This window comes from Geospiza fortis, unplaced genomic scaffold (genome assembly GCF_000277835.1).
Source record: "Geospiza fortis unplaced genomic scaffold, GeoFor_1.0 scaffold114, whole genome shotgun sequence".
In the NCBI taxonomy this organism is placed as follows: Eukaryota; Metazoa; Chordata; class Aves; order Passeriformes; family Thraupidae; genus Geospiza; species Geospiza fortis.
Window position 1 is genome coordinate 298850 of NW_005054383.1, and position 14726 is coordinate 313575.

General features: G+C 39.6%; 2 protein-coding genes across 2 annotated transcripts in view; one reads left to right on the forward strand and one right to left on the reverse strand.

Annotated features, from left to right (window-relative positions):
- The window catches only part of IFT140 (intraflagellar transport 140), a 94235-nt gene that overhangs the window by 62155 nt on the left and 17354 nt on the right, over window positions 1-14726 (forward strand). The window lies entirely within an intron of this gene.
- Window positions 1-14726, reverse strand: part of TMEM204 (transmembrane protein 204) — a 33209-nt gene that overhangs the window by 17276 nt on the left and 1207 nt on the right. Inside the window, exon 2 of the mRNA XM_005425190.3 lies at window positions 1954-2109. Within this exon, the coding sequence (XP_005425247.1) occupies window positions 1954-2109 (156 nt within the window). The remainder of the gene's footprint in view (window positions 1-1953; window positions 2110-14726) is intronic.

Here is a 14726-nt window from a genome sequence, read left to right on the forward strand (position 1 = left end):
ACTTTTTTCAAAAGTATGCATTCTAGAAGACTTCAGGTGATTGTTCTGGATATCAGGAAGGAACTTGTTTAAACAGAAAGTTACAATGAGATAATGAGATGTAAAATGAATATCATGACTTCAAGGCAGAAAACCATCTGATGATGGTAAAGGAGAGTGTGGCATAACTGCAAAGGAGGCTGGGTGGGGAATGGGGCAGGGATAATTACTGTGTTATTTCTGCAGATTCACACAGCACAATGTCTGTCCTCATATCATCACAGGCTGCAGCTCCATCCCTTCACGCCTTTTGAACATAGGCAGGCAGATTGACATAGGCTCCTTGATCCAAAAGCTTCTTCAGCCATTCTCATTAGTGTTTTGTTAATCATTCTGACTGTGGCTTTTCTCCCATGTCCCCTCCCAGCACTAGGGATTTCAAGGTTCAGCTTGCATAACAGGTAATAGCAGGCATTTCCTCCTCCTGTGTCGGGATATCCTGGCGCCCTTCAGTCTCTCTCTGACTGTGTTTAAAACAGACTCCAGCACAGGAAAAAAAAAAAAAAAGCAAAAAAAAAAAAAGAGCTCAGTCTAAAATTAGCAGCCATGGCAGAAGAAAGGCCCATGGCTGTCCCCTGTGCTGTTTGTCAATGAAACAACACATCCAAACAGGGCCAGAATGCATTTCCGCTCTGGAAAAACAGATCAAGTTTGGAGAGGATGGGAGAGTACAGCAGGCATCATGCTGAAAGTCAGGGAGAACTATCCAGAAGGTATCCACAGTTACACAGACACAAAGGGGCTGTAAGGAGGGCTTTTATGGCAAGGTTTATATCTGTCTTTTGGAAGCACTGTCTCGTGCTTGAGGCACTTGCTGCATCTGGAAGATGGATCAGGTGCTTTGAAGGTTACAGAACCTCTGCAGTCTCCTCCTCTCATCTGGATTTCAGGTTCCTCATCCTTAGTATACCTAAAAAAAACCTAACTATTTTATTGCCATGAGACTGTGCTTAAATCACCTAGGCCAGATTCTGATCTTGTGTTTTTGAAAACCTGAAGTCTCTGTAGTTTTATGCCATTCTTAATATTTTGAGTTGTTAAAGTCAAAATTAAAACTTCAAATAAAATGGTGTTGCTTTATTATAACCTTACATTCTTTACATTAATAATATATATGTGTGTGTGTGTATATATATTTATATATAAATGTTGTATTTTTAATCTGATCTTGTAATCAACTTGATTGTTACTCCATTAATGATAAGTTTCCTGCATGGATATCGTCTACGATTGGATTCTTACTGTAATGAATGCTGAAGTTACTTACTTTATGTAATAATGAAAGGTGTTATTGCAGAATGTTTACACTTTGTTGCCGCTGCTATCAAAATGGAATTGTGATAAACCCATTTCCTCTTTTCCTCGTGCAGTTCTGTATGCAGTCCATAAGAACTGCTATGGGAATTTTATTTATAGCAGTCAGTGGTATGAATTGACTTCAGCTTTCTTTGCTGGATTGCAGATGTATCTGTCAAAATCCAGCTGGTGGTCATTGAGTAAAATTCAGTTAACTAAAATAAAATAATCATGTTTCAACAAGGCTTAAAAAATTTGCTCAGCCCTTCCGCTCTGCTTTCTTGAGTTCCTTGAGTATATTTTGCCCTGCTAAATTGTGGGATTACTGTGTATCCAGTTTGTCTCTTATGTTTGCCTTCCTGGTTTCATAGGAAATAATAAAGGCTTGGGTTTTTTTTGGTTGCCAGAAGCTCATTATGATATATCCCAGTTAAAAGCTTCTGTTCAGGTACTGCAGAATCTCATGGGGAGAACTTGTTGGAGACAATGAACTTGCTTTTAGATATAAGCCTTTTTGCTATTCTTTGTCACCTGAAAGATTTATAAAGTAAGAAACACTTTTCCACCTGGGTTTAAGAGAGACAGCTCTTTTCCATCAGTAGTAAGAAGTGGACTTACTGGCAAGTTGGAACACAGCAGCTATGGCCTCCTCCCACCACTGGGTATCCTGGGAGATGATGGGGAGCTCCATCAGCCCCAGGACGAAGAGGAGCTGGCCGGCAGTCAGAGCCACCGTGGCAATGAGGTTGCAGGCACGCATCATGTCAAACTGCACTAGGAAAACAGAAGCAGCAGAAAGTTACAATAATATAAAATTATGAAAAAGAAAATCCTGACTGAGCAGGACTATAAACTTTGTCAGTCCACAGAAAAAAATTCTTAAACAGCAGTCCCTTCTCCCAGCAGTCCCTTGTTGTAACTGCCTTTCTTGTGGTCTGATTAAGAAAGGATTTTCTTCAGGATATGTATTGATTCCTTCCTTTAGTTGCACAGCATCCCATAAGTATTGCTTCAGTGCATGGAACAAGCAGCTAATTTCCCAAAATGGCCCACTGGTGGTGCTGGAATTCTCTTCACTGAAGATTCTATCTAATTCATAGCCAGAATTGTTTGGGGCAGGATTGGTGTTTGTTTTTTGTGTGACACAGAGTGAAATGGAACCATAAATAGTTTTTCAAGACCCTAAAATAATAATCATTGCTAAAACAAACCAATAACACCCTGAATTTCTTTTTCCCCTAGTCCCTCTGTATTGTCCTAAAAAACATCCTGTGGATTTTAATGCTTGGGTCTTACTGGTTTACAGAAGCATTGTAGAGAGGATTCTTAATTTTTACTTTTTTTAATGATTTATTAGTCTTTGGGATACACTGCAAAGATCCTTATATTTCTATCTGTGTAATGAAGGAGATGGTTGAAATGAAGATATCAAGGCTTGGCAGTTCTGAATGAGGTGTTAAGGCATAATCTGCATGTACAGGTAAAAAGCTAGTTTTTAAAATAGGGTGTTTTGAGAGTGTGTGCGTGTGTGTTTAAATATATATATAAAAATTTCATATATATCTAACAGTGAAGGTCTACTATTGACCACCTGGCCAGGACAATGATACTGATGAATTACAGTACAAGGAATTAAGGAATATCTCTAGATCAGCTCCCCTGGGCCTTAAGAGTGATTTTAAGTTTCCAGACATCAACTGGGAATATCATACAACAGACACAAAGGGATTCACAAAATTTCTGAAGCATGTTGAAGGTAATCTCGGGTGCAGGGACTGAAGGTCCAACTCAAAAAGGTGCCCTCTGAGATGTGCAATTTGTAAAGAGAGACTTGTGAGCAAAGTGGTAACCTCTTAATAGTGCAGGAACCAGCACTTCTAAAGCATAGGGAATCATGCAAGCAGGAAAGAAGGAGGGTCTGGCTGAGCAGGGATCTTCTTGAGCTGAAAAGGAAAGTGTGTAGGCCAGAGTCTGTACTGAACACCATGACAGGGAAGATGACAAACTTAAAATAAAAATGATGTTGAATGATGGCAGTATGCCCAGGGCCTGGTGACCAGGATGATGAAAGGCCTCGAGGGTAAGACACGCAAGGAGTGGCTGAGATCATTTGGCCAGTTCAGCCAGGAGAAGAGAAGGCTGAAGAGTGACCCTGTTGTATTCTGCACCTTCCTTATAGTGGGGAGGTGCTGGTCTCTGTTGTCTGGTGCCAGGACCTGAGGGAGTGGCTGGAGCTGTGTCAGGGGAGAGTTATGTTGGTTATTAAGAAAAGATTCTTCCCCCAGAGGGTAGTTGGGCAGTGGAATAAGCTCCCCAGGGTAGTGGTCGTGGCTCCAAGGCTGCCAGAGTTGTGGTTTGTGTAGGATGCTCTTAGTGATCTAGTGTTTTAGTTTAAGGTAGTCCTGCAAGCAACAGGGAGCTGAACACAATGGTCCTTGTAGGTCCCTTTCAGCCTGAGATAATCTGTGATTCTCTATTAAAGAACAAATGCAGCAATGATTACAGACACAGACATCCACAGTCTTGGCTAGAAACCTGATTAAAATGTGTCTCCCAGCTGGCTACTGAATGGCTTATATCAACTGCAAAGTTGGGTACTTTTAGTCAGACTTTTTTCCTGCTTTTCCTGTTAACCTGATGGATGCCCTGTTTTTATCCTTTTCCTTCTTCTCTAGCATAAGGTGGGAGTTACAAATATCATTGTTCCACATTGCTTGCTAATGTGTCATTGCTATTGTGAAATAGAAGTTGCACTATGAGTAAGTTGGCATATACTAGAGAAAGACTCTGGAGCAGATTTTTTAGGAGTGCTTTAGCTGGCTTTACCAAGGAGACTGCTAGGAAATGCAGAAAACAAAACTTGATGTAAACAAGAGTAAATTTAATTGTGTTAATCATGATGTCTGACCTACTTCTGTGTTTACCCTTTATTTTACCCTCACAGGCTGTCTTCAGCTCCCTGTGTTCTAAGTAGCAACTCATGATTTAATTAAAATGTAATAAAATATAATATTGCATCTGAGGAGTTAGTTAAGAACCACAGTTCATTAAACTTTTTCCATTGAATAAAATGTTAAGATGGTAACATACTAAGTATTTTTGGCTTCTCCTAGTGAGTTAATTTCTGATCAGTTACTCAGAAAATTTGTTCAAAGATTTTGTGTTTAACTTCTAAAGTTGCCCTTTTAGCATTGGCAGCATTTCCATCTCTTCCCATTTTGAATGCTAGCAGATCATGAAGCGCATTGGATGGATAACAGAATCACAGTCAGATGAGCTTTTTAAACACCAGTAAACTTTGAACATTCAGAGTGTTCTGTTTTTCCACTCAGATGGACTTCTGTAATGCTTGGAGCACCAGTGCTTGCTGAAGAGATAGTAATGACTTTCAAAGGAGAAGTGCCCAAAGTAAGAGCAGGTTTGCAACCATTATTAATACTTTCATTTGGTGACAGAACTATCTGTAGTGTCAGATTAAAAAATTGTTGCCATAATGGATTCTCTTGCCTTGCTTGTATATAGTATGCAGGAGCTCAAAAAAAAAAAAAGCCTCTGTATATAAATAACCTTTAAAAGTGTGAAGTTTATGCCAGAAATACATACTGGCCCCTGACAGAAATTAACACCAAATTTTTGCTTTTGCTCCTATTTGTGACTTTTTAACACTTAACTTAACTTAAAAAGTATTACAGACTTAAAGCTTTGCCACAGGTGATGTTATATCATGCATACTAAAAATAGTACATTTCTGACTGTGACTCAGTTGAACTTCAGATCAACTCAGTTGTATCTTTACAAAATAGTTATTTGATCATTGTCCTGTCCTGCAGCTGGAAGTGCATTGAATGGGTAACATGATCTTTGCTGCTGTTTGTAAGAACTCCACACTTAGGGATGTTTCTTGGCCTAATACACTACCACTATTCAGAGACATGTGGAAATGCAATGGGTATTTTGTGTAGCTGCTCCTGTTAACCAGAAAGAAGGTTGCACATGGTCCATGGAACTGCAGCAGGCTGATGATTTGTAGAATAAGAAGGACGTAGCTGGTATGATTTCATTAAATGTGAAGAAAATTATGTTTATAGAATAAAGTATTACAACCTGAGTACCTTCCCATCTGTCATATGAGAGATGTTGGTTTATTCTAACAGGTTTAATGTATGATCTGTCATCTTTTGGTTTTGTTCTAGAATTGCAATTATTCCTCTTAGGGAAAAAAAGCAAACTTAGGGCTCATTTTCAGGTTTAACAATTCTATGATTCTGAGATCATCAAGTCAAGCTGTTCCCTCAGCACTGCCAAGGCCCCCACTAATCATATCCCCAGGTGCCACATCTACACATTTGTTAAATCCCTCCAGGGACGGGGACTCCACCCCTACCTTGGGCAGACCGTCAATGATGTATAACTCTTATAATAATGCATAAAGTCCATTCTTCTTGCAGTAGAGCTTTTTAATTGTATTCAGCCTAAAAATGTGAGGTGACTGTGCTTCCTTACTCACCATTGTGACTTTGCATGCTGTCAGCTCAGCACATTGTAATTTTACTTTGTATGTACACAACCCTAAGCTGAGCCTCTGCACCAGCATCTCTGGCCTCTTTTTAGTGATGACAGCCAATGGACAGTGTAAATCAAGAAAGGGAATTGAGTGTGCAATGTTAAAGTATTTCTTCCGAGCTCAGCCCAATGCTGTTGAAGAGGGAAATCTTGTTGAGGAAGGCCAAGCCAGAAAGCTGTTTTCCTGCTTGAATGATTGCTCGATCCAGGAATAAACATTTATAATATCTTATAAAACTGGCTGCAATATAGTTTTTGTAAAAGCTGTGAAATGTAGTATTTATCTTTGTGCTCTTTTACTCTATTTTAAATTATATGTACAGCAAAAATGCCTCAATAGCCAGCTTTAGTCTATTTTGATGAGTTATCTATAGATTTAATAATTAGTATAAATTTAGGATCAGCTGTTCAACTATTTCAGCTTCATTTATAGTAGCCATGATTCCAGTGTAACTTTTTGTGGCCACTCCAGACTTCATTAACTTTTGTGTTTTGTTTGTTAATGACAGTTTGTAAAACCAGATGGTCATAGTGGGTTTAGTGTCTGCACAGTTACTGGTGGCATTTGTGTTAACCCCTCACTTCTAGAATCTATTGCCTAAGACTGTCATGACATAGGTATTTTGGATATTCTTCTTTTTTTGTTTTGTCAAACTCATTATTGTTAATGTCAGTTGTGTCTTGAAATTTAACTGTGATGGAGTTCTCTGTGGCCAGAGGTGGATGTTTCCTGTAGCTAGAGGTCAATAATTCCAGCAGAATAGACCTAGACTCTGCAGAAAGTGTTCATTCCTTTGTGTGCATCTGACAGGTGAAAGAGAGAGGACAAGCCCTCCATCCATACCTTTTCACCTCCCTTAAGATGCAGCTTGGCTGTTGAGAGCTGGAAAGGATTGGAGCTGAATGACTCCAAAAACTCTGCTCTAAGTATCTACTGTTTATCAGCATACAGTGCTGGTCTCTGCCTTTTTCCTTCCTGAAGCCCACTGTGGGCCCCATTTTCTCAGAGAAGCAGTTAATTCCTGGACAGGGCATCCAGCTGGGACTCTTGTCCAGCCAAGGGTATTGGCTTAATGAATTCTGCCTTGTTTAAAACAGGGATCAATCAAGAGTCAAACCCCAAACTCTTAAGGATGAGACCAAGTCAGATTCCTTGTTGTTTTGCTCACTTCCTAAACCATCTCTATCCATCTGGATTAGAGATGTTAATTTGATTTTCTTATTTACAAGCAGCAATTTTGTTGTTGTGATCCATGACAGGCCCAGAACTGTTGGTGTTATGTTCCAGGATAGACCCAGGACTGTTTGCAGAAGTAGGTTAGTCATACTGGAGAGTAATTTGCAATGTTTTGGGATGATGAGAAAGGATGATCTCACCAGAAGATCACATTATGTTAATTGCTTAAATGCAAGCATTTCTTTCCCTTTTCTGTCTGCACTGAGGGGAAAAAAACAGTTAAATGGGAATTCAAGCATTTTAATGGTTAAGAAAAATGGCTCCAGATAGTTTCATAGTAATCTAAAACTCCCCCTGGGAAAGACCCTCTTGATAAACAAAAAATTTAGTGCAAACTTTAATCCAGCTTCTGTGAGGAAATTATTAAGTATCCAGCCCTGGGAAGAAGCTAATGACCACACATTTATTCAGTGCATGAGGACAGTGATGATTCCTAAGCATCTCTGTATGGCTTCACAGTCTCCTGATGGCCTCTGAGATGTAGGGGCTGACTGGGAGTGTGCTGTTATCCCTGTCCACTGTGGGACACTAAATCTGTTGCATCTCAAAAATGGTACTTAAATTCTTAAATTGCTCTTAAACTCTTAACAATGCAGGATGGGTTATGCTCAGCTGAGGGATGGTGCCACCTTAGCTTGCTGTGAAGCTGATTGCATCTATGATCACATCCATTCTTTAAATCTCCTGAGGGATATTGCTTCTTAGTTTTGTAATGAATGGAATTAAAAAAAAATACTCTATTGATGCTATTTCCGATGGTTCTTGGGTTTATTTATTAATTACTTGGTGAATTATTGAGGACACATTCTCACATGTACTTGTTTGTCCTTTTGAGTGCTTCATGTTCATACATTATTCTGGAAAAGAGAATAAATGGTTGTGTTTCTGAGAAGAGATTTCTAATTGATTATAGATGAAACTGGTAATGCTCCTTACACTTAAGTTGCTTCTCTTACTTTTGTTAGAACCCTTTTTCCATTTCTTCTGAATGTGTTAGACTTTATCTTCTTTTATCTTCTGATAAAAATCTAACTAGATAAGTAATTAGGTTTTATCTAATATAATCAGAGATTCTAACTGAACATGCCATTTTCCTCTTAGAACTTGTTTTGCTGAGCTGTTATCCTGAGATAAAGAATGCATCATATTTTTCAGCCTTTTGGAGTAATTTTTAAAATCCACATTATAGGGACTTCAGAAATGCAAACCAAGTACCAGGATTAGGAAAAGCCAGAATAGTGTGCTTGAATTTAAAAGGATGAAAGGCAACAGGATGAAAGAGCAAAGCTTCTGTCTTGCTCACTCTTACTTATGGTCTTGCTGTTCATTAACCTGAGTTCTGACCTGGAGAGCTGCATTCAGTATTAATAAATAATTTTAGAAGAAATCCTTAAAATTAAAAAAAAAAAAAACAAACCAACACTTCAGTCAAACTTTTGTCAATGAATCATGTGTTTCTTTTGTTTTGCATGTCAGCAAAGGTGAGATGTGCTGAACAGTCTCTGCAGCTGCCATGGAAATCAGTTGAAGCTGTGCCTTGGACACCAAGAGCATTAAGAAAGTGCTCTTGGTGTCCAAGGTACAACTGTACTTCATTTTACAACACAGGCATAGGAGCTCAGCATTTACTGTTAAAACAATTCTGAGATAATAGGGGCAATAAATAGAACCACTGTAATTATCAGCATCATGCTGTGCCTCCCAAACCTGTGCTGTATTTATAAAGCCTTTGACATTTAATTTCTTCGGACAATTTAAACATGTGGTATTTATATTGCTAAGCTCTTTGAGTATGAATTAGGAAATATATGGAAAAACTTAAAAAGTACTTGTGAAACAAACTAAGCCAAATGTTGGCAGTGTCTCAGTGCACCTTTGCATGATTGTGTCACTGAGACAAAGGAAGGTTTAAAGAGAAGCTTATGTGATGCAAGTGTATATTGATGGTCAATTTTTTTTAAAGTGAAACAGTTCTGGATTTCTTTTTTGCCTCGTACCCATTCCACATGATTCTGTTGTTTGCAGGTCTTACTGACTTTGTCCTGAAAAAGGAAGTCTCACCTGCTCTTCTTAAAAAATCTTTGCAAGTAGCCATAGAGCTTTCAGCAGCAGGAGTCCTCAGTACATTCTGTTGCTGCATGAATATCTTAAAAATTATGAATGTGTGGATATTTCAAAAATTCTTTTGTTTTTTTTTACCTCCTGGGAGACTTTCTGAAGCATGCAATTTATGCTTTTTTTTTTTTTTGCTTAAAAAATAGTAATTTAAGGAAGAGTTAAGGAAAAGGAAGGAAGCAGGGAAAGCCCAATCTGGTTTTGCACAATTACAATAAAGTTCTGATGTGACAAACTGGTGGAATCTTCCAAGCCTTTAGGTATTTTAGAACTTAACCATTCAGCTCATCTAAGTGTGAAACTTCAGATTTCAATATTTATTTTGAAAGGCAGACAGATCTTGTTGGGGAGAGTGTGGTTGGGGGGTGTTTTTTATAACAGCTTCACTTGTTACTTTTGAAGACATGTCTCCATTAACTATTTTCAGTATAAGCAAGTGCTTATGGTTAAGTGACGGGCCCTTGCAAACCCAGCATTGAGAGCCTTCAATACAGCGATCAGTTTTAATAGGCACAGCTATTTCTGATGAGATATGAGTTGTCTAGATATCATGATTTGCTTCTTTATAAATCTCAGCAGGGTATTCTGATAAATGCATTCATCTGAAATTTTCAAAAGCTCAAGAGCCATTTTCACTCATAATGCTTTAATTGATTTAAAAGTCTTGATGGCAAGAGTAACCAAGCTCCAATGGCTCTGACAGTACATATGTGCAACACTTGTGGATGTACTGCATTGAAACATGTATTAGGTTCATTTTCCTGTCCCAAATTCCAAGGAGTTTTGCACTTTTCCAAAATGAGTACACAAAATTGCACCCTGAATTAAAATGAGCATTCACTCTAAATTGAGAAGCCGTGTCTCTCAGAATTCATCTCTACTGGCCTCCATCATTAAATTAGTAGTGTCACTTATTTAAATGTTTCTCATATTTCAGATATTAGGATGGGAAATCACAAACCCTGAGCTGCCAGCTGCCCGTGCTGCCTCATCTCTGTGTCTATCATGCTATGTATATAATGTGTATAATTAGGTTTGGGGCTTTTTTTAATCTGATGGTAGTTCCTGTGTTCTCCAGATGCCCTTGGCCTCCTTTCTGGGTTTCTGTGTATGGAAATATATATATATGTAGACAAGTAACATGTTTACAGCACACTCTGCTGCTTGACTCAGCCTAGCTTCCAGCCAGCCAAATTTCAGAGAAATTGGAAATTTTGGAGACATTGGAACTTCATGTAAATGCAGTGGACATGGCATTAGGGTGAATGGCTGCCTCTGTATCAAACCTCAGCTCCTCATTCCCACTCTGAGCAGCATCCTGCCTCAGCCAGCAAATGTACCTGTGTCCACGTGTGTGCAACAATCACCTGTCCAGGCTGGACAGGTGTTCACCTGACGTACTGTGGCAGTCATGTAGCTGCTCCTGATGCTGTGCCTCTCCCTGGCATCAATTATACTCCTCGGTAGAACTGCAATTCCCACAAGCAGTCCAGCTCTGAGCATCAGAAGTTGAAACACACATCCTGCTGTTGCAATTTTCCTTATGTCTCTTGCAGCCCTGAAGAACCCAGTGAGGTTTTCTATCTTTTAAACCCCTCCCCATTCCTGAATTTCTACATTGTTCCTAATGTTCTTTAGACAAGGAGGGACAAACTGGGACCTCGGCTGATGAATAAATCATCTCCCTGTGCCCATCCAGAGATAGCCTCAGAGCACAGCAGAACTTAAGGGTATATGTGAACTCTACAGTGTGGTTAAAAATATCTGTGATGATTTCAAGTAATCTAGTGTGTTCATGCAGTATTCCTGGCATGGTACTTGGTCAGGACCTCGGTGGCTTTGAGAAGGGTTGGTTCTGAGAGGCATCAGTGCTGGTGTAGCTGCGTGTTCTCGCCACTCAAGGTAGCTCATGTGTCCCGCTGTGGGGCCACATCTCTGGGTGTACTGCCCTTGCTCGCACGTGACATGGGCACAAAGCTCAGTGTTGACTACTCATGACCTGCTGTCTTACTCCAGCTCTTATTGAGGCCATGAGGCTACTACCTCTGGGCTTTTTTGAAACATAAAGAGATGCAGGCAAGAGCAAAATCTTCCAAAATTTTTCAACAGCTCTGCAACTGCAGCTCCATAATCTTTGTCAAATGTCTTTGCCTACACTGAGGTGACAGGAGAGTTAGGCTACCTGGCCAGGTTTCCTTTAAGTGTGTGAAGAGGGGCTATACAACCTGAGTTCTCAGTGAAACGTTGAAGTTTGTATCATTCAGTGGTTTGTCCAGGCTATAAAAGCTTATATGTATGTCCTCACAGCTGGGCTGATTCTCAACATAGGTGAAGGTTTCAGATCTGACAGTTTATTACCACTAAAAAAGGAGCAATCTCAGCCCTCCTTACACTTTTATCACTTAGTGTTAGCAGCAGCACTTGTTGGACTCTGATACCACTGCTTAATCCAACGGAAAAATATCTACCAAAAACCCTATCTCACCCTATGTCCAGAACTTCCACCCTAACCTGGGGATTCTTTTGCTGTTAGTCATCTGAACCATCACAGAAGCTGTTCAGCATCATAGGGCATTGAAAGAGAGGTGCAGGGCTGCACAGCAAGAGGGAGAAAGAGAAAGGTAGATAAAGAAAAGTGAAAGAAAGGGCCTGGGATCTCCACTTTCAGGAGCAGTGAGGTTTGAAGGACAGACTTGAAGTGCTTTCCCATGGAATCATTTGCCCGAGCTTCTGATGCTGCGCCTTGCAGAAGTAGTTCACATTGCAACGTTTCATTTCCCTGTATTTTTAATATAATTTGCTCCTGCCCCTGGCTTTCTTTTAGGGTTTTTTTGACATTTCTAGGAAGAAATCCTTCCCTGTGAGGTTGGTGAAGCCCTGGCACAGGCTACCCAGAGAAGCTGTGGCTGCCTCTGGATCCCTGGAAGTGTCCAAAGCCAGGTTGGATGGAGCTTGGAGCAACCTGGGCTAGTGGAAGGTGTCCGTGCCCATGGCAGGAGTTGGTATGCAAGGGACTTGAAGGTTCTTTCCAACCCAATCCATTCCATGATTCTGTGATTTCAATGGGAGAAAACAGCAGGCAGAGGAAGTCAGTGAAAAGCAGGTTCTAGAATGTATTTCTCTTTGCCAGGGAGGAAGCCAGCTTATAGCAGTGCCTATAGTTGGCTGTTAGATACATACTGCATGTACAGGAGTCTTAAGTATATGGACAAGCAAATTCCCAAAGAGTTTACAGTTTTTCTGTTGAACTGTGAGATAAATAGCTTGCTTCTCAAATATGTATGTCTGTATGAGTATATAAATACATTGTTTCACATAAACCAGATTGTGGCCTCTTTTGCATTGCTATTACCAGAACAGCTTTTCTGTATTGTTCTGCAAATGGCATCCAAAATACTTTGTGGTAACTCAGTATTAAGGAAGGCATTGTCTTCCTTCATATAGTTATTTTTAGATGAATGTATGTATATGCATACACACACACCCCTGCATGTCTGTGATTTATCTACAACTGACAGATGAGGATTGCCATAGGTATTGCTAAAATAATGTATGATTTCTTATTAGAGAAATTCTTTAGGATGACAAATCCATGGATGCAAGATCAGGCTCACAGTAACCATGTGTACATCCACGGAAACAAAATTGTCGTAAAAATAAATGCCACAGTCATGTTTCCTACTGAGTTTGTCATGACAGCTGCAGAGGAGGGATTTTCCTTTAAATGCTTTATCAAGATTCAGAATTGGCCTTTGCTTACTCTTTGCTTCCAGATTAAATAGGGAACGGATGCTTTACTCCTATACAGATCAAGTCCCTGGGCTTGAAAAGCGTCCTTTAAATTAGAATTTTAACAGTGATTGTCAGATAATTCTTCTGAGCATTTGACCATGCTATAATTATTACTTGGAAATTTTCAAATTTTCTGTCACATTATCCTACTATTTGACATCAGAAAGTGCTGCCCAGAGGGTTCTGCCATGAAGCTAATATCTCTCCTTGTTAGGTACCACACACTGCCTGCCCGGCACACAGCAAGAAATACAAGCTTGTGTGTTGAAAATGCTGCAGGAGCCAAATTCACTCTGCAGGAGCTCATTCCCGTACTGACTACATAACATGTATTTTTACTATTTGTGAATGTTACACATGTTCTTCAGGTTAGAATTGGGCTTATCAGTATTAATTGGGGAAGTGATTCCAGAGATGAAGCTGCAAAAACACATCAAGGAACTTCTCCCACAGTCTAATCCTTTTTATAGCCATTTATTGTAATAAAAAGTTCTTTCAGTTAGAAGTATTGAAAGGGTAAGGACTTTAAAACATTTGAGAAATTTTCTGGTTTTGATTTATGCAGCTCAGTATTAGAAAATGTTCAAAAATGTTTCTGTATAATTTTATTGGAAAGTATAATCTATAATGGGTCCACATTAAAGCATTTTTAAAATAAATTCCTCTAATATTTCTTTGGTTTCTCTCCAGAGGGATCTAAGAAACTCCAAGGACCAATTTCTCTTTCTCCACATTTCAAACCATGAAAAAATCTGGTTTGAAATAATGTATGTTACAGATGCTGTAACATACCGTCCCTTGGAGGTACCAGAGCTGTTTTTGAGCATCCTTGAAATCTTGGGACAATCCTGTAGTCTGTTGAGGCATGGACTTTATAGCCATTTGTTCTGTTAAATTCTATGCCTTGAAGGGTGTAGTGGAAGCACTGATTCCCCTTTGAATGGCTGCTCACAGCCCAGCTGCTGGCAGTGGAGGGGGTTTAGGGGAGAAACCTCTTGGCACCGGGGTAGTTGTGGTCCCAGCCACGGTGTCTGCAGGTATTTTGGACAGTATTTAAGGTCCCTTTCTACCCAAGCCTTTCTGTGATCCTGTTCCAGCACAGTTCTGCTCTGGGAGAGCAGGGTTGCACAATTAATGCAATGAATGTGATAGGTAAGGTTTATTATTTATTAATCAGTTCTGTAATTTTCATGTCGTCCAGTAATTTTCCCTAGCTCAGTGTAAGCTATTTGCATTCTTCAGATCCCACAATCTGTGAAAGTGCAAAATGAAAAATACACCATGGGTAATGATTTTTGTAGTCACCAAGTTGTATATTAATTGCATTTTTTCACCAAGAAACATAGTTACACATTTTAAGAGCTTTCTCAATTTTACATGTTTTTACCACGACTATTTTTGACGTTTCTGCTCCTGACATTTCCAACAAAAGCAAACAGAAGGGAGAAAGAACTCAACATGTTGTTCATTGCAATACCTTTTTGGGTTTGGATTTGTGGGGTTTTTTTTAGTTTTAGGGTATTCAGAGCAACTGTGGTTGCTGTTGTATTGAGGAGGAAGGGATATGTTATGACAGGAGCCCAGGAGGGAGAAGTGAGCCCAAGATGTCTCTGAACTTTGGGCTTACACTTCTTGGATAATTTTTTCAAAGCAGATCAATTCCTGAGCTATACAAACCAGGCAG